The sequence below is a fragment of the Halichoerus grypus genome, chromosome 3 (assembly GCF_964656455.1).
Source record: "Halichoerus grypus chromosome 3, mHalGry1.hap1.1, whole genome shotgun sequence".
Taxonomy (NCBI): Eukaryota; Metazoa; Chordata; class Mammalia; order Carnivora; family Phocidae; genus Halichoerus; species Halichoerus grypus.
In genome coordinates this window covers 178617387-178641849 of record NC_135714.1, presented here as the reverse complement: position 1 = coordinate 178641849, position 24463 = coordinate 178617387, and the positions used below count along the sequence as shown (strand labels likewise).

General features: G+C 41.3%; 1 protein-coding gene across 18 annotated transcripts in view; it reads left to right on the top strand.

Annotated features, from left to right (window-relative positions):
- NRG1 (neuregulin 1) overlaps positions 1–23966 on the top strand; it is a 1097062-nt gene extending 1073096 nt beyond the window's left edge. For 7 of the 18 annotated variants that reach the window (XM_078069637.1, XM_078069635.1, XM_078069638.1 and 4 more), the window contains 7 exons: positions 385–443; positions 7105–7128; positions 11717–11819; positions 13356–13482; positions 15895–16025; positions 16816–17022; positions 19734–23966. In XM_078069637.1, the coding sequence (XP_077925763.1) occupies positions 385–443; positions 7105–7128; positions 11717–11819; positions 13356–13482; positions 15895–16025; positions 16816–17022; positions 19734–20385 (1303 nt within the window). In that variant the 3' untranslated portion in view covers positions 20386–23966. Of the gene's footprint in view, positions 1–384; positions 3781–7104; positions 7129–11716; positions 11820–13355; positions 13483–15894; positions 16026–16815; positions 17023–19204; positions 19347–19733 lie in introns of those variants that run through there. The other 11 variants (XM_078069636.1, XM_036082007.2, XM_036082004.2 and 8 more) reach the window with 5 other exon arrangements.
- Positions 23967–24463: the final 497 nt, after the last annotated feature.

Genomic DNA, 24463 nt, shown 5'->3' with positions numbered 1-24463 from the left:
TGAGGCTGGCAACCATGGCAGGCAGGCCAACCAAAAAAAAGAAAATTTCCTTCCAACACCTTTGACCAAAGCTCTCAAATGGAAAACGGACTCGAAGAATACCTCCGAGTTGACTGTAGGTGAGTCCCTTTGGAAGAAAGCTGCCCCTTAAGATGCTGCCATCTTTCCGTCATGCAGACGCTGGGACCACACTTCGTCCAAATTTTGAATCCTTTGGGGGAAATGCCAGAGTCTGGAAACCATGGTTAGGACAAAGACTCAGTTCCTGAGGGTGAACTCACCAAGTTCAGTCAAATGACACTGAAGGAGCTTCTTTCTAGCGTATATTCACCTCTTCTCTTTTTCTCTGTTTTTTCTACCATTGTTTTTTGTTTCTTCTCTCAGGTGCCCAAATGAGTTTACTGGTGATCGCTGCCAAAACTACGTAATGGCCAGCTTCTACAGTACGTCCACTCCCTTTCTGTCTCTGCCTGAGTAGGAGCATGCTCAGTCGGTGCCGCTTTCTTGTTGCTGCATCTCCCCCCAGATCTCACCTAGAGCTAGATGCGTTTTACCAGGTCTAACATTGACTGCCTCTGCCTGTCGCATGAGAACATTAACAAAAAGCGATTGTATTACTTCCTCTGTTCGTGACTAGTTGGCTCTGAGATACTAATAGGCGTGTGAGGCTCCGGATGCTTCTGAAATTGGTACTGAATAATGTGATACAAAATGATAGTCAACATCACACAGTGCAATTATAATAAAGGCATTTAAAAGTCTCACTTTTATTGATAAAATAAAATCATTCCGCTAAACAGTCCATCTTCTTTATAAAAAATGGCAACATCCTGAAAAGGATGCTGCCAAGTTGTAATCAATATGCACTTGAAATGATGGTAAGTTAATTTTGGCTCAGAATGTGTTATTTATAACAAATAAACATACTCAAAAGAGTTCAGATGTTTCTCTTCATTAACAGTTCGCATTTAGGTATTTAAAAAGGCACTGACTAGGAAAATTACAAACATTTCACAGCAAATGAGATATCCTGGCTTCTCCTTATGTTGCTTAGGAAACAAGTGATTCAGGACTAGTTTAAACAATCATTTATTTATATTAGCATTCCTTTATGCTGGTTTCAATGATAACTTTAGGGACAAATAGGTTTTTTTAAAGATATTTATTATTTACTTTGAAATATAGTAGTTTACCTCTAGATAGATACTTTTAAATGCAGAACTGGGAAATTTTGATGGCTGTCTATGACTTTGTGAAGTTTTGAACATCATTCCTAAGTGACCCAGTTCACACGTATACAATTTGCATGGATAACTAAACTATATAATTTGTCCTGCTGTTATGAACTGGGCTATCACTTTTAATTCTGGAGCTTTCAAAGCATTATATTTAAGGTGGATTCCATATAGTTATCGATTGGGATTAGAGGTCAACAATTTTTTTTTTTTTTCTGTGAAAGATCAGATAGTAAAGACTTCAGGGTTTGCAGGTGAGAACATCACCGGCACAAACCACTAATTCTGCCAACTCAAAAGCCGCCATAGACAACGCATGAACTGATGAGCATAGATGTGCACTATTAGAACTTTATTTACGCAACTAATGAATCACTGAACACGACATCAAAAACTAATGATGTACTATACAGTGGCTGACTGAACATAATAAAAAAAATAATAAAATAAAATTTTATTTACAAAAGCAGGCAGTGGGCTGGATTTATCGACCCCTAATTTGGATTGTCAGTTGCTCAGCCTGAAAAATACTTCACATAGCCTATCGGTGTAAATTCACGTAACACAAGAAACAGTGATGTGAGCCAGTCATTTGGGGACCCTAAAAGAATCAGATTTACCTTTACTTGCTGCATGCAAAAAATAAGATTCTATTCCTCCTGTTAACACTCATGGAAGAATAAATTTCATGGAAAAATTAATTTCATATGCATTACGGGGAGATCACACGCATAATACTCATTTATTCGTTTATTTAGAGAGGTGGTACTTTTTTGTATTTACATAGATGTCATAGGCCATTTTCTGTTGGGAAAAATTAGTAAAGTGGCATTTGCTAAATTTTCAAACACAGTCTTCCCTTTATCCACAAGTCTTTAAATAATATACATTTAGTGGACAGAATTTTTCTCCCCATAGCTATAGATTAATCTTTTTAAAGGTAGATAAGATGCAAAGTAAAAATAGAAGTGATAGAATTTTACTCAATATAGTTAAGCCATTCCTTTTAGAAATCAGTTTGTATTCAAATACCACAGATTTAGCAAATCACGTGCCTATATAAATATGATAGCATTATATTTTAGAATTTCGCGAAAATTCTGAACGTTTATATTATACTTAAATTTTTGGTGTTATGTAGAGTTTCATTGTGCACTGGAAGCAATGTTAGGACCCTATCTAGGGAAAAGCATTTAAAAAAATGAAGCTATTTCCCCAAATAATGATGCAGTTTAGAGCTGACAGTAGTAACCCGAGAAAATGTTTTCAACTTCTATTTTAGACCATTTTCTTTTTCCTAAGATATCATTTCAAAATAGCCTCTGTGTATTTAATCAGAGTGTGATTCCTTAAATAAATTTTTCAGTAAGCTTTCGATGGCACTTTTGGAAGACATCCAAGACGGCAGCATTCCTATTTACCCTGATGTAACAAAGATTGATAGGAAGCACATTTATGAACAGAAGCTGTAAATGGCCCGGCATCGATGCCGCCTCAGATCTGGAAACACAAGAGCTGCCATTCAGAAACTGCTTTCCAAAGTTGTCTTGCCCAGAGTTAATTTTCTAACCTCTAAGTCTTAAGTTCTCAGTGTTCATTTCTGCAAATCCCTATAGAGAAGGCAGGAAAATACATTTTGCTGCTTTAAGAACTTTATGTTCAAGTAGCAATGTCGTCTGCATGAAGAATAAAAAATGTCGCCACGGTGGTAATGATTAAATCTTAATTGTGTTCATAACATCTGAAACACATACATAAATTTTCAAAGAAAAGCTATTCCCCAGATTCGGAAAGAAACATTTTTTCAACTTACCAAACTACATCTTCAATTGAAGAATGACATTCTAAAAGAATGTACAATTTTTAAAATGCTTATTAACACATAACTTACATTATTAGGATTTGATGCAATTTTTCTGGTCAGAGTATCCTGTGGGCATTTATTGATTTATAAAAACAGATTTAAAGTGTGAAAGAAAAGAACAAATGTATATTTTATAGGGCTTTCTTGAAGGCAGCCATTTGTTTTGAAAGAAAACGTATTTGGAATACTTTCTAGGAAAATGTTGTCAAGGTTAGTCAGCTTCAGATTTGACCTGTCTTGACACACAATTCCTGCTTTAAAGGACTGTATTCATCATTGTGGGGTATGTTTGTGGTGGGGGCAGCTATACAGACAATTCATAACTGATTTGTAGATTTATTGGACAGGAAAAAAAGCACTCACAGCTTCAATAGTTAGAGGCAATATGGAACAAGTATGTCATATAGAAACTAATATATAATAGGAAATAGTTATCGAATAGCCCAAATTATAGAATATTCTTAAAGACTACAATTTTAGAACTTCTAAGCATATTCTTAGAATGAGTAAACCCAATAGATATCCTTAAACGTAGTCTTGAATCAGAGGTTCCTAGTGCATAAATTACTTGTGTTGATTTCTAAATGCTTTAAAAACCACTGATGCTATTCATTTATTTATCCAACATGTGTATCTTGCTGACAGTAGAATAAAGGCACAATCCGTGACAAATTGTCATAAAGCCCAGCTGAGTGTTAGTGAGACTTTATTGTGTGTGTGTCGGTGAATGAGCTCATGTGCACATGGAAACTTGGGGGCGAAGACAAAGTCTCCTATTACATTTCAAAAGGCTCAGTGGCAATACGGATTTGTATATGTGAAAAAAAAAAAGTACCTACATTTGTAAAGGTAAGTCAAAACTAAAAGTCAGACACTAAATTGGTCCCATTTAGCACTGGCATTGACAGACCTCCTTGAGAAGTCTCAGGGCTGCAGCGACTCAGGGCTGTACATATGTCTGTGATATTATTTGCATAAGGAGGCCCAAGATATTAAAGGGTAAAATCCTGAATGTCTTCAAGTTTTAACAGAAACCACGAAATGCATGTACAGATAAATTTTGGTAAAAGAAAGTTGTCTTATTTTTCTCTGATGCGATTGAAAATTTAAATTAACCTACAGGTTAATCAGTTTTCTTCAAACAATTATAAAATCCTACAGCGAAGGATTAGTGAGTCAATATTTAATAGTTTCTGAAGACTCTTAGGTTTAAATTAATTTTTTATATTGCTTACTGCACAGCAGGAAATCACATGTAGAAAAGGAAACTAAATTGTTTACAGTAACCTTTGTGTTTTTGAATTATTAATTTAATTTGAAAAATGTAGTGGCTAGAACAGAAGTTCAATAGGAAGCGTATGATACATAACGAGCCTAAGCCAACATTAGATTAAATAGAACAGATAGAAAGTAATAACCTTTTCATAAAATGAAAATTATTTGTGTATTCTGCTTTTCTTGACTCAAAATGAAAGAAATGTAGCCACCAATAGTAAAAATAAATTAGAGCAGTATTTGCTCCAGGTTGAGAATGACTGATGCATGTTTCCTCTGCTTGTTTCCTTGTTAGGGCTATGGCCAGAAGAGATTCCAATTTTAAGTACCAATTTCCCTTTGAATTATTTGAAATTGGAGCTGCCTGATATGAATGACTTCCCATGAAATGAAATTATAGTTAGGCTCACAGACTTACCTATAAAACTATAAATGCAGTAATATGTATGCATGGGCATGCTACTAATTTTATTGAAGACTTAACCAAGCTTTCTACGCAACTAATATAGATCATTAGCAGTGTTCATGTAGGCATGGAATAATGATTCTCTGGAAAGAGTTTCTGTAGATAATCTCTTGATTTTAACCCTTAAATTATTACTGACCGGTAGGAGGAAAAGGCATAAGATGAAAGGGATTCTAGGGAGGAAAAACTGAGTCACATCTTCAAGGAAATGTGTAAGGAAATTTATTATCACTTCCTTGGAAAATGAGTTCTTGTACTTGATGTTCCAAAGTTTATATAAAGGGAGCAAATTGTCAAATTGAGTGTTGCACAGACACAAGTGAAGTTCGCTTGGATTTGAATAAATTGTGATTTTGCTGTGAACATTGTGCAACTGATTTAATCCTAAATCCCCTGGCTTTTGATTTATGAAAAGTTTAGGTTATTTGCCTGAGTACCCTTGACGCAGGGCAAACTGAACTATTATACATCGTGCCTCTCATTTATTACTGTTACTCGATGGACTCTTTGATTTCTTTTTTAATCTGGAAGCTTCATTTCCTTAAGAGGTGGAAAGTGTTTAAAGTCTAAATTCTTGGGTACACCCCAGGAGCTTTCAGAGTTTTCCTGGCCATGAGTTAGTTAAAAGTAAACCTACATGCAATTAAGTGGCCCAAGGTAGATCTCCAGATAGGTTTGCTCTCCGAGCTCTTAACCCTTTTGCTGTTGGCCGCCATATTTCATGGCTCCTTTACTGCACGGGGTCTCCCTGTGACGCATGTGTTAGGATCCTAAGCATTTTGTCAGTGAGAAATTAACTGGTCCAAAGTCACTGAACAGGTCAATGGCAGAGATGGGACCTGGAACCGGGACAAGCCAGCCAGCACACTTACCATCTGATTTTCTACTCTCTACTTGAGGCGCTTTGTCCATGCCCAAACTGATGTTTTTGTAAGAGAACTACCCCTCAACCTCATGTTTTCAAACTCAAGAGGTGCTGTGTCCTATTTTTGGACCTCCCTGGTATCTCTCCAGTCAGGGATCAAGGGAAGAACTGTAGACCCCTGAATCTCCGTTTTCATTCCGCCCTTCCTTCCCACAGGCCTCTCCACCACACACAGGCAAGTAAGGAATCCAAAAGGGTCCCACCCGATGAAATTCGATTCACAGTTTTTTGCTTCAAGAATGGAAAGTGTCATTTCTGGAGGTTTGGGGGTTTTATTTTTAATTGGCCCATGTTCCCCATTTCTTCACTGGAGCCTGTGCAGGTTCTGCTAGTCCTGTCATTCTGGAGCCTCCATGGACACATCTGCCAGGACTGTGGGCTGTAATGAGCTCACGCCTTTGAGCCCCCTGCCCGGGCAGCCCTGCAGCGCCTCTGAGCCCTGTGCTCTCATCTGGGTGGCGGAGCTCGGCACTGTGGAGTGCCCATCGAGTTGGCTCTCTGTTATTTGAGGGAGTCATACATTGACATTAACTAAGGACCAGCAGCAACCCCCCCCCCTTTTTTTTTTTAACTGTTTGGAAAAGTGAGGCATTGAGAGTTATCCGATGCCACACAGGGGCTATTTGAAAAAACTCTAGAGGCAGGCTCTGTACCCCAATTCCCTCTCTGGCTTTTTGAGCAGAAGCATTTATTGCTTTCTATGAATGAAACATTATGTAAGTGGTGGAGAAAGTGGAAGGTTAGGAGCAGAAAAGGAGATAGGTTTTTGTTTTAAAAAATAACCAAACAACAAGAAATGTTAGAGCATGACTATCCACAGGCTACAAAAAATGTAAATCCAATGCAATAAAAATTTCAGACCAAATTGCTATACTCTTGGCTTCCACTCCTGGCTCTGCCACTGGGTGCCTTTGGGTAAAAAACAAAATCCCGACCTCCCTGCGACTTTGCTTCTGCCTTTTCAAGAGAGGAATGAGATAATACCGAATGCCTTTTTTTTTTTTATTATAAATACGGTATTTCCGTTCCTAGATGATGAAGTAGCATAGAGGATAGTTCAGCAGTACAACTTCTCCCTCAGTAAGGTCTTTTAAGGGTTAATAAAGACAGGGTGTGCTGGTATTTGCACACCTCTTAAAAAAGAGAAGTTCCCTATGGGACTCACGGAGGCGTACCTGAGCACTGCTTCCTTAACCATCCACCATTTGTCCTGTTCAATGTGCACGCACAGAGAGCCGTTAATAGTCATGTGTAATGTGTTTTGGAGTGCAGTGTATTGCTCTTTTCTGAAACTTTTTTCCCTTTCTTTCTTTTTTTTGTCAACTTTCTGCATTGGCAGAGCATCTTGGGATTGAATTTATGGGTATGGACCAATCATCATTCCTTTTAGCCTGCAGAATTTAGAACCTATGAGCTGAAATCTTTTCCCTTCCTCCTCTTACCTTCCAGTTCCTAACTAATTTCCTTTTCCTTCAGAAGGGATCATACAGCTATAACAATGATTTCTCTGCTTCCAATCTATGATTAGTTTACTGAAATGTCACTGAGTGCAGCAGTTTCTAGATTTCCATACTTCACTTAGAGTTTAAAAATCACCTCAACCTGCTGCAAAGTCACATATATCCCACGTTCCTTGACCCTCTGACTGGATCTGACCATGCTGTTATTTCAGAGCGGGGGTAAGTTGGAGAGGTGCATAAGGCTATGGGAGGAACCAAGCCAGGCCTGAGAGAACAAAAGAAGCTCTAAGTGCATCAGCTTAAAAACACCCCACATCTTAGGCTGATGAGAATGTGACATACAATGTAAAAAATCACCTACTTGATACAGTAACATGGAAGGCCTTTCAATGCCACACAATACTGTATGTGCAGACTGTGATTTTTCTGGGGATATTCAAGCGCTCCTCTAGTCAACTTCATTATCTTTGGAGCAAGGAAATAGAAAACAGAAAGAAATACGCCCAGTGCTATTTTAGGTGGAAATTCTAGCACTAATGCAATTAACCTTGAGTCACTTAGATTATCCAGATAAGTAATCAAATAGAAATGTTCACACTGTAAACATAGGATAATATCTCTTATGAGCGTATGAATTTGGGGCATACTCCCTTTGAAGGCCTTTGTCCTAAATCATTGGGAGCCAGGGCCAGTTTTGGGAGGAGAGGGAAGCGATTCGGTCATCCCAGAGGCTCCACGATGCAGGTGCCCGGGCTCCCTGAGCGCCGCCTGCAGCGCTGGATCGCGGCTGTGGGGCAACAAAGCAAAGTCCTGATGAACAGAATAGCTGAGCTCCAGCCGGCTGGTGTCGGTGACATCACGCAGTGAGGGTGCCCTGTAGCGTAGCTGCTACTCTCTCCTGGATGGTAACATCACAGTCCCTACCTAATCGACTTTCCGTAATTCGTGGAAAATAAGGCTGTTGCAAGTTCTGTCCGTGACAGGGATAGAAACTCAATCGATTGCCCACTCCCCCCCTCAAAAAACTTCGAAGAGAAACTATTCATTTGATGAGGAAACCCCCACTTATATGTGAGTGGCCCGGTGCACATCAGAGAACATCTCCCAAGAGTGAGAAGCACGAGAGTTCCCACCAGCGCCACTCGGGTGGTGGGTTATCTACATGACGAGAGGGATCTATTTAGGTTACCTCCCTCACAATAAAAATTGTCTCACTACTGAAAAGGCTTACCAGCCTTTCCTGCAGGGAGGAAAAAAATCTACCATCACCTCCTCGTTTTCCTTAATAGCATCTTTGTCCCATTTTATCGCTTTCGGGTCTAACTAGAATTTAATATTTCTCTTCCCAGACAATGAGGTAGGGCAATGGATAGTTCATATATAGGTCTTCTCCCTCAGTACGATCTAAGGGTCAGTAAAGATACATCATGCTGGTATCTGCATACCCCTTAAAGGCAAATGGTCCAGAGACTCCACAGTCCCAGGACAGCCAGTGTACTGAGCCAGAACGTTCATCCTTAAGGAAAATCAGACCTTAAAGGTCAATTAACATTGAGAAAGACAAGGCTTCTGTCTCTCAGCCTGACCAGATCAGACTGGAAAACATGCTTGATCTGATTGACTTCAATGCGTCCAGCCAAACCATAGAGTAAGGACTCGGAAGCATTTCCATTCATTAAGGCAGATCCGCCAACAGGACTGACAGATTCTTTTTTTTTTTTTTCAGCACTGCCTCTAATTTGCTCTTGCCCTATTGACCCTGTCACACTAGGGGAAAAAAATAAGGGGAACAGGGGGTGAAAACCCATTGTTTATATGATTGTTCATCAAGTACTTCTCTTTTAACACATTCATGATGTGGGGGAGGGGAGGTCCCCTGATCTAGTAAATCATTGGGAAAGGAAATAGAAACTAAGATGAGAAACATTTGATGTATTTGGTGAATGCTGTTGTGAATACAGAATCTTAATCCTCCGTCTGTATTCTGTGGGCCTTGTCTTTCATTGGTTCATTTTAGCACTTTTGCTTTACCCTTTGGCCTTTACTGAGCTTGCCTTTTTATTTCCGTGACCAATTTCACTGGAAAAATGTGTGTCTTCCCCCATCACATAGGCAGAACAGTGAGGCAGCATGCCACATTTGCTGACAACCTGAGGTCAATCTATTCTTTTATGATTCGCAACCACCAAAAAAACTTGTCCACGGAATCCCCGGGAGGACCCGGGACGCCCTTTCCCCCTTCAGTCCTTAGATGCAGCCCATTTTCATAGTTGTCAGAAGTAACTTCCCAGCTCTTTCTAAAGACAGCGTGTTAAGATGCCAGCACTACCAAGCCCTCCCCCTTTCAAAGGAAGACAAGGGGGGTTCCATTTCTCGCGGCTGTTTCTAAACCAAGTAGTCACACCCGGCGGAGCCCTGCGTCCCAGGCCCCACGGGGAGGGACCAGTGGGGCGCCGCCTCTCCTTCTTAGACATTTTGCTAAAAACTGATCCGCATGCCAGGTCCAGGAGGAGGCTCCTATAGCACCCGCTCACAGATCACCACCTCGTCAAATGTAATTCCCTGTCCTGGGGCTCTGGGGGAGGGGAGGCAGCGGACACAGCAATTAACATAGAAGCATTCACATTCCACATCCTCAGCTGACTTTTGCGGCACGAAAATATGTGACCCGACCCCACTCTACTGCAATGCACCAGCTGCTTTGCTTCCTAATTGTGGCTTCCACGTGACCGCCAGCCTAGGGTAGGAGTTATGCTGTATGGGATAACCCTTCCAACTTTGCATCCACCCTCTCTTCCCACCCAGCATTTCCTCCCTCCGCTTTTCTTTTGTTTGTTTATTTTTTCCTCCCTTAGTATCAGGCATGCTGTGCCAGGGACTTCAGATGGCTCCTTCACTTTTAATCTTGTTTTTCCCTCCTACCTGACTTCCTCCCTCTCTCCGTCATTCTGTCAGTCTGTCTGTCCTCTGGGTTTGTCTTCTTCCCTCCCACTTCCGACCCTTTGGGTTTGTTTTTGTATAATTTCTGCGGCCTTCTAGTCTTTTACCCAGACTTCTATTCTCCTTCTCCTCCTGTTAATAATCAGTGCTATATTAATTTGGTTTGACAATGTTCCTGACCTGTTAACTGGAATTTGATTACCATGGGCTTGGCTTGTAGGAAATGTTTTGTTTAATGATAAGGTCTACTGTATCACAGAAATTAAAATGCGCTTTTTCATTTCAAGAAAACTTCCTGCGACTCGCCCTCTCTCAGTAAAGAAAATTGAAAATGTTCCCTACGGCCCCATGTTGATGTCCAGATAAGAGACCTTCATTTGTATAATATCCCCCAGTTTTTGACCAGCTTATTAATCAATTTGGCAAGTCCAGCTTACAATGCTTATGATGCACCCGGTCTGAGTTCTCTTCTTCGGTGAACTTGTGAATGTCTTCCAATAAATGTAATTAGACTGGTTGGAAGCTCAGTTCCTAAGGGATCAGTTCGCCATTAAATCTGCCAATCTCGTGAAGAACCTGGCCTACCAAAGTATAATCAAGTGATCCCTCCCCAAAACTGATTTGCAAGTAGAAAGACTTCCATGATTAAGAGACTGGCTGCATTTAAGGTACAGTGGTACTATTAATGCAAAGTTCTAAGCATCTCCCTCTGTTACGCGACCTCCTTGAGCTAATTTGCCAAGCTGATCACTACAGGGATGGACAATCTAGTCCAAGTCACATATCCTGTGTGCTAGTGGTTTCTTTATACAGATCAATTCAGTTTCTAAGTACAGTCAGTGAAGTGATAATAATTGTCCCTCAAAGGACAAGGGTTCATCTTGGCCCCAGACTCTCCTACCCACCATATTGGATTTTCTCTGATACAGTGCCCTGCTACCCCCACTGTGTTGCTTATGTTCACATTTTACTGTTAAATCATAGGGATCCGGCCTCAATTCTGTTGCTAACTACAAGTCAAGCTCATGTTTGCAAATGTCTTTGAGTTTATTTTTTTTAAGTTAGAAATGGCTCCTTGTAAAGACCACGGGAATAATAAAAAGGGGTTTGGGAGGGGGGAGGGAGGGAGAGAGGAGGCCGAGGACGGCCCCAGTGGTTCCAATTCCAGCTCCTTTTATTGGCATTGATTCCTGTTGCCTTTGCAAGAGATTTCCTTTTTTCATTAAAAACTACAGTTTTAACGAAATTATTATTTTATAATTAATGTTTATGATTTGCCAGTTTAATACATATATATCTGTAGCTTATAAGTAGAGTAATTTAATAGTATAATTTTTTTATTGCAAATGGCCCCAGCTGGCTTTGCTGTTTATGCTCAAAGTGTAATGCAGAGTATGCCGTACCTTAAGTATGTCTGCAAAAGTAATGAATTGTCACGTATTTACTTTCTCGTGAACATGGACAATGCCATGCCGCATGCCAACTGTTCAGTTGTTAAGTCCTGGCGAGTATCAGGGGGCTTTGGTGACATCTGCTCTCCTCCCTTTCCAGAAGCGGAGGAGCTGTACCAGAAGAGAGTGCTGACCATCACCGGCATCTGCATCGCCCTGCTTGTGGTCGGCATCATGTGTGTGGTGGCCTACTGCAAAACCAAGTAAACCTTCCTCCTCCATGCCGCTCGTTCCTTAGCTCAGAGAAGACAGCTCAGCTGGCCCAGGGCTTTGCAGAAAGCATTTTCCACAGCCTAGGCTTGAAAAGGGGGAGTGGAGAGGCGGGGGGTGTTTCTTCTCATTTTTTCCTCTGAGCAATCTATTTCGAGGACTTTCTCTAATCACATAACTAGAAAGCTTTGCCTATTTCTGTGAAAGTGTGCAGAAGACTTCTGGTCATTGACCGTGGCCCCTGACCCGGGAAAGAGTTGGACGGATGGGCTTGTGGGCCATATGCAGGTGCGTGGGGATGATCCTGAGAGGACGGGGATTGGAGCCTGGGGTGAACCTGTCATGTCGCTGCTGAGGACACATCCCACTTTGCACCCAGACTTAGGAGATAAAGGAAACACTGGGTGATGTTGGCAATGAAGGTTTTTAAAACATTATTGCGATTATTTTCCCATTCCATCTAATGAGCTTACCAGCTCAAATGCTCTCAAAGTGTGGGATGTACAAAAAGAATCTCATGGGAGGAAAATCAAGCAAATCTTGCTTTGAAAGAAGAAGAGAAAACATTAAATCAGATTTGTGTTCACTACGTCTGGTCCGTTAGGCTGGGTCCATATTAACAAACACAGTTACTGTGTGACCTGATTTCCCTTCACTTGTCTCTCTTACATAGAACTTCTGCTTCAAGTAGGAAGTAACGTTAACAGTTTTGTTTCATTTTGTTGCTTCATCACATAAACTCTCTTGCCAAAACCAGTCATGGGGATATTATCATGACCTGAATGTTGCATTGAGGAACAAAGACAATATGCTTTTAGACATAAAATTAAGGGCATGGATGGCATTTTCTTAATACCCCAGGATTTCATGGGTTGCCAGAATTGAGTAAGTGATAGAAATAAGCCTTACTGAAATCTACCTTCTGAGTCTTATTAGATTCAATCTCAGTATTTCAATATCCATTACCTAGTTCTACAAAAAAAGTGTTAGTAAGAATAAGATCATGTTCTAACTGTGCTAAATCTATGGGCAAAATATGTACCTAGCTGCACTCACATACAATGCCATACATGCACAACTACCGTGTAGAAGGTACAGATTCAGAATTAACCTCATCTTCTTAAGAGACACACAGGCAAAATTATGAATGCAATCAGCCTTATCAATTGCACGGCACAAATTGGTACCCAAGACAAATGACCATCTGTAAGACTCAGGCAAAGATGGATTGACTGCGAAAGTTGGGGTTTGAGCCAAATATCAACTTGATTTATCTTGTCTTCTCTTTTTTTTTTCTTATCTCTCAGCAGTCCAGTTAGATTTCTGTAAGAATCCCCCCCGCCCCAGCTCCTTAAATGTATTCACTAAGATTGTGTGATTCCACTTCTGTCCGTAGGCAGAATCCGAGACGGAGTGGCATATCCTCCACCAGTCTCCTACCTGACTTACGTGCTGGTAGAATCAAGAGTTGAGTGTACCAAGAAATGTAAATGATAGAAAAAAATAAATGCTCCCCTTTTCATATCCAGGAAACAACGGAAAAAGCTTCATGACCGGCTTCGGCAGAGTCTGCGGTCTGAACGCAACAACATGGTGAACATAGCCAACGGGCCTCACCACCCCAACCCGCCCCCCGAGAACGTCCAGCTGGTGAATGTATGTTGAGTCTGGCCAGTGGAAAAGCTCAGCATCTCTCCTCTGTTCAGGCACCTTGACGTTTATTTTCTAAAGCTCTTAGGCTCTTAGCTACTGCCATTAATCACCACGACTTCCCGGAATCCGGGGTTTTGCCAGGACAAAATAATGGGAACATTTTTTTAAAGTGGATTTGGTTACTGTAAGGCCAGCACATTTCCTCTCGTAAAGTGTTCATTAAGGGGATGGAATAATAATATTGGGTTTGTTCTGCAGGGAGGGCCTAACTGGAAGAAAGAAAAGAAAAACACAGAAAAATAATAAAATTAATGATACAAGAATCAGAAGGAATTTTTTTTTTCTTAATAATTTGGAAACGAAGGCTCCTCCAGTCTCTAACTGAGAACTGAGCTAAGGGCTTTAGAGTGAGTTTTATTAGAGGCATCTCCCAGGGCCTGATGATTTACTGATTCTGACATACAAAGGAAGAAGTTAGGGCATGCAAGGGCCAGATGACTTATCAAACTCCCTTCTCAGTAGCAAAACTGCAGAACATAATGCTTTCTTATCCCCTGACTCCTTCTACATGGTGTCAAACCATCCAGATTAAATATATCTTTAATCACTCAAATATTCTGTTTAAAATTGACCAAGCACTCAGCTTTTAAATATAACTAGGTCATAGAATATTACATCCTGAAGAGTCTTCAGATGTGATCTTTCAAGCCTCCCCTTTTTACAGATAAGGGCCAAAGCTGAACTCAGCTTTCCTGGCATTTGGAGTATTGCTCTTCTTATTCCACCATGATTTTTCCTGTTTTCTGCATTTCCCTCGGATGTTTGGCTTTGTATAGGCAAAGCTTGAAGGTTACATTGTAGTACCACTTTTTTCTATCCTGTAGGAAAATGTGTTATTTTGTGTGGAGCAAAGATATCCTACACCCAAGTTCAGAGCTGGTGGTTACTCAGCCACCAGCAAATCTTGTAGCGAAGACCTTCCAGAGACAGAGTAAGGTGCTCATGTATTAGCTTATTTTGCTGCCTCCCTCCCCCTACCAGTGTTCATTAGAATGTTCTACACAGTTGACAAATGCATTCACTCCATACAGACACACCTACAATCTGTCACTATGTCTGTTATAATATATAGGAAGCAGAATGGCTGCTTGCATTCCAATTATCTCTCAGGCTGTGTTACTTTGGGCTTTATTTAATCTGTCTACACCCTATTTCTTCATTATGACAACAGGCCTAAAAATAATACCTACTTCAACAAGTTCTATGAGCATTAAACAAGACAATCCATACAAAACCCTTAGCCCGGTGACATTCAGTATGTGGTCAATAATTGTTAGATATTATTTTCATTAGATTCACCAAGCTTACATTGCCTTTCAAGGACCAAGAGTGAGATGGTACACAGACTAGAAAGAGCTCATGAATCATGACATCACCATCTTTTCCTTAAAGCAAGCTAAACTGCACGTCCCAGAAAGAGCCACATGGACTAGCCTTTCCACTAAGAGAACCAACTAGAGTTTCAAGCATAATTCAAGTTGTGTATTTTGGGGGTTTCCATAAATACATCAGGTTCTTTTAAGGCCCACAGCCCATTGCTTATAAAGTGCCCATTTCATCTGAGAGTATTCCTTTCCATGACTTTTTCCATTACTCAATTTAATTTGGTGTAAAACTAACAGCATTTCAAACACAACTTTGAAATGTGCCTCTTTCACTGATTGAAGGCAGGAATAGCTCGTGCGATTTGGTGATGAAAATAAGTAGAAGCTACTTGCACTATATCTAGGCCCTCTGTATACTGTGTACTTTGTCAAGATGTGTGACCTTGACGGCTTCTGTAAGTCCTTCAAACCTCTCAGTGGCCTTGTTAGTCTTACCACTGACAACAAATTGAAAATTTCAGTGCTATCGTTAGGGCAACACGGGCCCTTGGAAACTGAAAAAGAAAAGTAGATCCAAAATATAGAGATTGTTTAAAAAAAAAAAAAATCCGTCTCCTGACTTGAAATTTGAAAGAAGACAAACCATCTCTATGCTTTTGTTTCATTCAGCTGTCTGTTAATCTTCTTCACCTACAACAACTATGACAAAAAATGAATATGGGGCAGAGATTTGTCTTGAATTCCACTCACATTATCAGTTGGAAATAAGATAGAAGAACTAGGTCTGTTTCTGATAATATGCAGTTAAGACTGCAGAACCCACACTGCATGCGCATCCAAAGGATAATTCATTAATTTCATTTACTGAATTTAAAGGCCATAGAGCCAGGATAGGATTTGCCATCTGACCATTAGAGAAATGGAGTGGGTTATGAAGTATATGTATGAGAATAGAATTTGTGTGTGATGATGATGATGTTACTGTTTTGATTAATATGAATCTTCAAGTTGTGTCTCTTTGTTTATCCAGCAATACGTATCTAAAAATGTCATCTCTAGTGAGCATATTGTTGAGAGAGAAGCGGAGACATCTTTTTCCACCAGTCACTACACCTCAACAGCTCACCACTCTACTACTGTCACCCAGACTCCTAGCCACAGGTATGAGAATGAAAACAATTGCAGGGCACTACTCTGAGAGAGAATTTCTAGACATTGTCTTTTGCTTTCACTGCCTAAGAAAGGAACAGGAGACACTTATGAGGCAAGGACATATAACAACATGTATGACTGGGGACAAAAACAGACTTTGGACATCAACTGGCTCTGCCATTTAATGGCCGTTTAAATTTGAGCCTCCATTTTTTCATTACTGAAGGTGAAAATAATACCCACTCACAGGATTGTTGTTCCCCATTTTAGAGATTGTCTTTACTCATGCCTGACTACTCACTGAATTGCTACAGTGGAAAAAGTCTGTCTTAGATGCTATAGAATATTTAGAAGTTGACTCCTTCCGATGATTGGGTTGCCCTTGGAAATGAACACGAGAACTTGTTCGATAGCTGAACTCACATGCCTCGGGTATCCCCATGTGAGTGCATGCTACCAAGGACCGCCAAATGTAGCTCATAGGCCAAGTGTCTCCTTGACCTAAGCCACTGGAGAACAGAGAGATTGCAAGAGTACTTAGTACGTACGGACATTTGATACATGTGTGTTGAATGGGTGAACAGGTGCATAAACTGTATCCTTACAAAGCCAAACAAAATCAAGAGCCCCTCTATAGCAAGTAATAATAATTCTATTCTGAGACGAGTAATGTTGTCGTCAACTGCTGATACACCAGTAAGTTGAAATAGTTACCAGATCACTTCCTTTCCTTTCCGTTTTTGCGTATCATTAAAAAATGCATATGTATGTCTCTTTGCCTCTCCCGTTTCCCCTCCAGCTGGAGCAATGGGCACACTGAAAGCATCATTTCAGAAAGTCACTCTGTAATCATGATGTCATCAGTAGAAAACAGTAGGCACAGCAGCCCAGCTGGGGGCCCAAGAGGACGACTTAATGGCTTGGGAGGCCCTCGCGAATGTAACAGCTTCCTCAGGCATGCCAGAGAAACCCCTGACTCCTACCGAGACTCTCCTCATAGTGAAAGGTAAAACCGAAGGGCAAAGCTACTGCGGAGGAGAAAGCACCCCAGTAGGAGAATCCCCATGAGCAGCTGGGGTCTCATCTAAGGAAATCTACTCTAATGAGCCTAAGGGGCGGTACTTGCTTGTTCCAGTTCCCTAGTTGATGAAGTCATCTTTTTGTTTGACTGAACTCGTTTCTTCTGAGCTGCTCGCATGGCCCCAGTGGCTGACAGGCAACAGACTCTTAAGGAGCGGGAGTGACTTGATGTTGGAGGGACAGCTAACCCAGAGGTCCCAGCTCTGACCTTAGGCTCACGCCCACTTGGCATCTCTGTTTCCTCAGTTGTAACTTTAGAGAGATGGCACCAGCAGTCCGTAAAGACCCTTCTAATAATTCGAATTTGCCAAGCTACCCAAACTCCGGTCGAGCTGGTCTCGTGGTCTTGTGTGCTAACTCTTTCTTACCTTCCAGCCTCAGTTAAATCAAATCAAAGGCTGTGTCACTGCTGAGTCTCGTGGGACACAACTGCTTGCATTCCACCCTGTAGTGTCCCTTTTACGAAATTCGAAGAAGGGATGAATAAATAAATCTCTTGTATGCTGCAGACGCAGTCTTCACAGGTGGTTTTCAAAGCAGATATTGCTTTATTCCAGAATGTTTTGGCTTTCTTCTGGGGATATTGGATTGGGTTGGGGGTGGGGGGGAGGAGGGTTACAGACAAGGTAAAATCAAGAACAGAGGAAAGTAAGAGATGCTTCATAGGAATACTGAATTCATAGATTGTCTTGATTCATTTTCACTTAAATTGGGAGCGAGTTATATCCAACCAGCCTTTGTGGCATTGTCAGTAAGCTGCTACTTGTTTGTTTTCAATTCCAGAGGGGTGTTGTCTATTTGTTTACTGTATCACCATCTCAGCGTCATCTTTGACCACTGGCCGAAAGGTTTACATAATGTCAAATCCATACCTAGTTACATGGTTGGAGATAATGCTGATAGACTCTTTCCACTCATGGACTGGCTGGGAAGTCCTTGTAACAAAGGATGACTAGTTCTGGGCCAGCAGGTCCTATAGAGCTTGCTAATCACTTCTTCAAGGGTCTTTACTCCAAAATGGTATTTCAGAGCTTTATGGAATGAGAGGTTGCTCTGTCGCTCATCTGTGAAAATGTAGGCATGGTCCCAAAGTGGTTTAAAACCTTAGTCTTAAATTCATATAATTGTATCTTTATGTATTAAGAAACTCTATCTGTCTTAATCCAGTCTTTTTTGAGACCTGAGAAAGAGGTTAGGGATAAATTCTTTCTTCATCACTCCATGTGATATTTCTCTCTAAAGGCTGACATTTCCCTGCTGTGGTAGGCTTCCACGCACACCGCAGATATTATCTAGGACCTCGAAATATACCTGAACCTCGAGAACACGGAGAGAAAAGATGAATCACCTTTATGTGTTGGCTGAATCCGGATTAGCATTTCTCAGAGAACTTAATTTAAGTATCCCCAGAACAAAAGTTGAAGCCTCAAGCCCCAAGTATTTCCATCTCTAAACACCTTCCCGTTTTAGACACAGCTAGACCTCACATCCATATGACTCTGAATCATGGCTGAAGAGCAGGAAAGTTAATAGGTTTCCTGTTCTTGTTAGCTAGAGTTCAGATAATGGTGTCCTGTGTCATCACAGGTCATGTTAAATTAGACTCTATGAACGCCAACGTGAAGAAAAGAGAGCTTTGGTGCTATGCATTGGCAACATTTTTATCAAAGTTGAGAAATGTGACTCTGAATAAGCCACATCTTCCTCAGTGCTAAGTCAGGCCTTCTTGTTCTAGAAGAAGAAAGCATGATATGGTTTAAAAAAAAAAATGCACTCAATGTCTTGGCAATGAGATTTACTGAGCACTACTGGATATAACAGGTCATGAGGTACCAGGGTGCAGCCAACCCTTGAGCAGTCACGAAAGATAAGCGAAAGATTGATGCAGCCGTGGGTTTTGAAGAGAGGTAGACCGGAGCTTGGACATACCTCGGGAGCCAACATAAGGTTTTCTCAGGCTTTTTTCTGAATGTCTTGGTCACTGGGATGGAGAGTTGCAAATTGAATGTTAAGAAGTAGCATTTCATGGAAAAACTGAAAGCACACAAATGTGTTACACTGTTATCAGGAATAAATCTAAGTTACTATGCTTTTTTTTTTTTCATAAGACATAACCTTATAGCTGAGCTAAGGAGAAACAAGGCACACAGATCCAAATGCATGCAGATCCAGCTCTCAGCAACTCATCTTAGATCTTCTTCCATTCCCCATTTGGGCTTCATTCTCTAAGACCCCTTGGCCTTTAGGAAGGTATAGTATTTAAGTAATACTTCTTTCCCTTGCAAATCCCTGTGCCTTGGTCCTTGTAAACTGAAAAGTTTCCGGGACCTAGTGCCCTCTTGTCCTGACTCACATGCTTTTATTTAAAATCACCATGAGATTGAAAATCCCCAAAGCTTGGTTGAGTTAGGCCACCTAGCTGATCTATGCATGTACTCCCGTGAGGAAACTCTTGGCTACATAATTTCAGATTCCAAGGGTGCCGAACGTCCTTAGTGTTAAAAATCGAGAAGTGTACAACGCATAGAAATTCTTTGTTTTCTGATTCTGTAATATCGTGACTTCTGTCCCCTTACCCTCCCTGCCTCTGCCTCTTCTTCCACCACACTCATGGGGGGGTATTCTGTGCTCACACAGGTATGTGTCAGCAATGACCACCCCGGCTCGCATGTCACCTGTAGATTTCCACACGCCAAGCTCCCCCAAATCGCCCCCTTCGGAAATGTCTCCACCTGTGTCCAGCACGGCGGTGTCCCTGCCCATCATGGCAGTCAGCCCCTTCGTGGAAGAAGAGAGACCTCTGCTTCTTGTGACACCACCACGGCTTCGGGAGAAGTATGACCCCCACCCTCAGCAGTTCAACTCCTACCACCACAACCCCGCACATGGGAACAACAGCCTGCCCCCTAGCCCCTTGAGGATAGTGGAAGATGAGGAGTATGAAACCACCCAGGAGTACGAGCCAGCTCAAGAGCCTGTTAAGAAACTCACCAGTAGCCGGCGGGCCAAAAGAACCAAGCTCAATGGCCACATTGCTAACAGGTTGGAAATGGACAGCAACGCAAGCGCTGAGGGCACTAACTCAGAGAGTGAAACAGAAGATGAGAGGGTAGGGGAAGATACGCCCTTCCTGGGCATTCAGAACCCCCTGGCAGCCAGTCTTGAGGCAGCACCTGCCTTCCGCCTGGCGGACAGCAGGACTAACCCAGCAGGCCGCTTCTCGACGCAGGAGGAATTGCAGGCCAGGCTGTCTAGTGTAATCGCTAACCAAGACCCTATCGCTGTATAAAACCTAAATAAACACATAGATTCACCTGTAAAACTTTATTTTATATAATAAAGTATTCCACCTTAAATTAAACAATTTATTTTATTTTAGCAGTTCTGCAAATAGAAAACAGGAAAAAAAACTTTTATAAATTAAATATATGTATGTACAAATGTGTTATGTGCCATATGTAGCAATTTTTTACAGTATTTCAAAACGAGAAAGATATCAATGGTGCCTTTATGTTCTGTTCTGTTGAGAGCGAGTTTTGTACAGTTACTGTGACTGCTTTTCCACAGTATTTCAGCAAAACCTCCCATATATTCAGTTTTTGCTGGCTTCTTGTGCATTGCATTATGATGTTGACGGGATGTATGATTTGCAAGACTTGCAACTGTCCCTCTGTTTGCTATTTCTAGTAGCGCCCGATCAGTACGTCTTGTAATGGCACATCCATCCAAATACTCTTCTCTTCTGTACGAAGTTTTCTTTTGCTTTCAGTGTATGAAATGAGTTGTGTCTACTCTGCCAGCCAAAGGTTTGCTGCACTGGGCTCTGAGATAATAGTAGATCCAACAGCATGCTACTATTAATTACAGCAGGAAACTGCATTAAGTAATGTTAAATATTAGGAAGAAAGTAATATTGTGATTTTTTTAAAAAACTATATTCTTAATCAGAAGACAGCTTGCTCTCATGAAAAAGAGCTACCATTTGCTTTATTTGGGTTTATTTTTCTTGACAAAGAGCAACAGTTGGGTGGATAGCATAGTAAATGGGTTCTGGCTTGCTATCGGGGTAAATCCATCACCTTCTAAGAGGACTCCACCTCACTTTCTGGGGGAATGATACAGCAGGTCATCTAGTTGAAAATCAAACCGTGGCTGAAAAAGGTGCAATCGTTCTTGACTTGTGTTTTTCACTGATTGGGGAGCTAGCCATTGGTTGTGTCTTATCAGCTCAAGAACAGACGTGTTACGGCACAAAATGACCAGCTGAAACGGCACACTCAGCAATTTGAAATACTTCTGCAGTGAAATATGCCTGCCATATGCGGTGGTGACTAGTTATCATAGGGAAATAGTTCTGTTGTAGAGTATCTAGAAGGAGTGAGTGTCTGGAAGGCACAGGTGGAGAAGAGCCGTGTGACTTGGTTGCAGTTTTAAACAGTTCTGTTGACCACGCCTTTCTCTTCATGACTTTCCTCTTGTTTTTCCATGTTGCCTCGATCAGGTCGTAACTATGCATGAACATTTTTGTCAGGAATGGCCAACGTGCATGTGATTTGTGATTAGCAAGAGCCTTCCAAGAGTGTCGATTCATCAGGGAACGTTGACAGTGTTGGAAAGATTGCACCTTTACTTGCAGAAGTGACCCCCCACCTCTGTCCTGACCTCTCGATCTGCAGCCTGTATCATCCATGTCCTCCCCTTTCTTACCTTTTGCTTTACTGTCACAAAACAGGATGGAAGATGGGTCTAAACTTTGCATGTTCTCTGTGATTGTAAGTCCAAGGAAGGCCTATAGGTGTTAATATGTGGAATAAACGCTAATTCAGGAAAATAAGGAGATTTAAAAAAAATAATGCAGGCCCTAGTTCATGCCCTGCCTGATATCTGTCAAATCAGGCTAGAGCTTTACTTAGATTCCTGGTGACCTCCTGGGATCCATGGGACAAAACAGGAAACGGGTCAGCAGGGGGTTTCAAATACCAGGCGTGAAGTCAACAAGAATAGCTGCTGCTTGTTTGCAGGTGAACTGGGTTTAGTTCTTCATCAAATGTCTATGTTAAAATTCTGGGGAAGAAGGGACGTGCAAGGAGTTCGTGGGAAAATGCGGGCTGGACGCGAGTCATGTCATTAAGCAACTTTCATGTTTCTACAACCCACAGAGATGTCTGTCTGCAGGTCCTTGAAGTTACTCTTAGTATTTGGTATCCTGAACTGTCCTTCGTTACTCACATGCCACTTTCTCTGTGCTTCTTTCGGGTTGCCCAAGTTATTCCGATTTCCCACTTCTGTAGAAATGAGTAAGCTCGTGGCAGGGGGAAGAGGACAGTCCACCCAAAGAGGTCCTTTAAATTATTAAATTAATATTGCCTTTGAAGGCCTTGGGTCATTCAGAGACTATGTCAATAAAGAAATTTCTACCATTAATGAAAAGTCTAAAATTTCTGCTGCAAAAATCTTTGGGCATTGGAGTATTCAAATGCCCCATTGTGGAGAATTTCCGGAATAAATGAAATCTTCTGCTGAGAGCAACCAACATTTTCCTCAGTATGAAAATTGCTATCTACATTTTCAGGTCGCAAATATATAGGAACATTTAGGACAAGAGGAAGTTTTATTTCCAGCTTGATTCTGGTCACTCAGAGAGGTGGCATATTCTCTGGGACAGCCTTTCCTTCTGGAGAACAAGAGTTTCCCCTGGTAAGAAAGGCCAGCTGTCTCCTCGGGGCTACCTGCTGCCACCACCAGCTTTGTGTTCAAATGGACCTCTCTGTGATGTTTAGTCCCCACATGGCTCTCAACCATCCCTGTCTATAAACCCAGGCGGTGTAGTGGCAATCCCACGGAGGGGCGTGAACCCATGCTCCCAGCATGTGGCAAGCTTCAGAGGGGTTTCCAGGGAGTGGAAGTTGCCCAGAAGTTTGACAGCAACTGTGTTTCCTGGGTCTGAAATCATATCCCACCGAGGGGTAGTGCAGTATAGGCAAAACTTCTTTTTCTCACTCGAGATTCCCTTTCTGTCCTACTCTCGCTTCTTGCCTGGTATGCCTTTTTTTGTTTGTTTTTTTTCAAGAGTGCCTGGACAGCCTCATGCTTTCTACAAAATGGCACTCTGCCTGAGTATATGTGAAATGTGTCCCAAACACCAACAGACCGTATCTTCCTTGTTTAAGTGTGACTGTCTTGATATAGATGGAGTTTATCCAGGGTAACTTGCTCATAACTATTCCTTTTTTTGGCCTGAGTTAAAAGGTGCATGGCTCACATTGGTGAAAATAAGGAAGGCCTGGTTTTATCTTTTAGTACTGGCTCCATTCCACCACCCACAGAGATTTCTATCTGCAAAGACCCGTGAAACACTGCAGAGAAGTGCAGGCAAAAGGAAATGGCCACATATCACAAGTTCTATTATATATTTTTTTGTAAATACACATTGTACGTTACTTGGATGTTTTCCTAAATCATTTACTGTCTTTATGAGTTAATGTCAGTTTTTTACTCTCTCAACTTACTGTGTAACATTGTAAATAGCATATTGTCCTTTATTATTTATATTTAAGCATCTAACATAGAGTTGTTTTCATATAAGTTTAAGATAAATGTCAAAAATATATGGGTTTTTTTTGTTTTTCTTTGCTTTAAAATTATGTATCTTTTCTTTTTTCTTTTTTTTTTTTTAAGAATAATTTATTGTTCAGGAGAAAGAATGTATATGTAATTGAAACTATTTGAAGAATGCACATTTGAAGGCCCTGAGGTACTGATAAACTAAAGAATTTATTATCCAAAATACTAAGCAATAAGTAATTGTGATTTATTTAAAGTTTTGTTCATTTTCCATGAAAGACATACTGCAATAAAAATGCTACTCTGTGGAGGCGTGGGAGTGTTGCTCAGCAGACTAATGTTTCAGTCTGTTAGACCAGCACCTTTCAGCTGACTGTGACAGTTGTATTAATTTAGGAATGTGCCTGATGGACCCCATGATCATCTCCTCTGTTGCTTTTGCCACACTGCCTGTTCTTTCATCACTTTCTGCCTGTTGGTTCTGCTCACCACTGTCTTCCTTGTTGAAGGGGCCACAAGCAAGCAATACGATGTCTTCTTCCCCTTCTTGCACACCGCCCCCCACCCCCCACCCCCCACCCCCCCGCCAATATGCAATAACGTATCAGAGAGGACCTTTAGGGCATGACTGCCTGGATCCTAGTTGTTGACATGTTCTGTAGGGACTGCAAGAGACTTCTTCAGACTAATGGAAATGTCAATGTGACGATCCCCAGCAGTCATGAAAGGAAAACATGTTATTGGGGTTCAAGAAATCTGATGGCCAACAGGGCCCAAAAGGCAGCCATCAGAACCTGGCCATG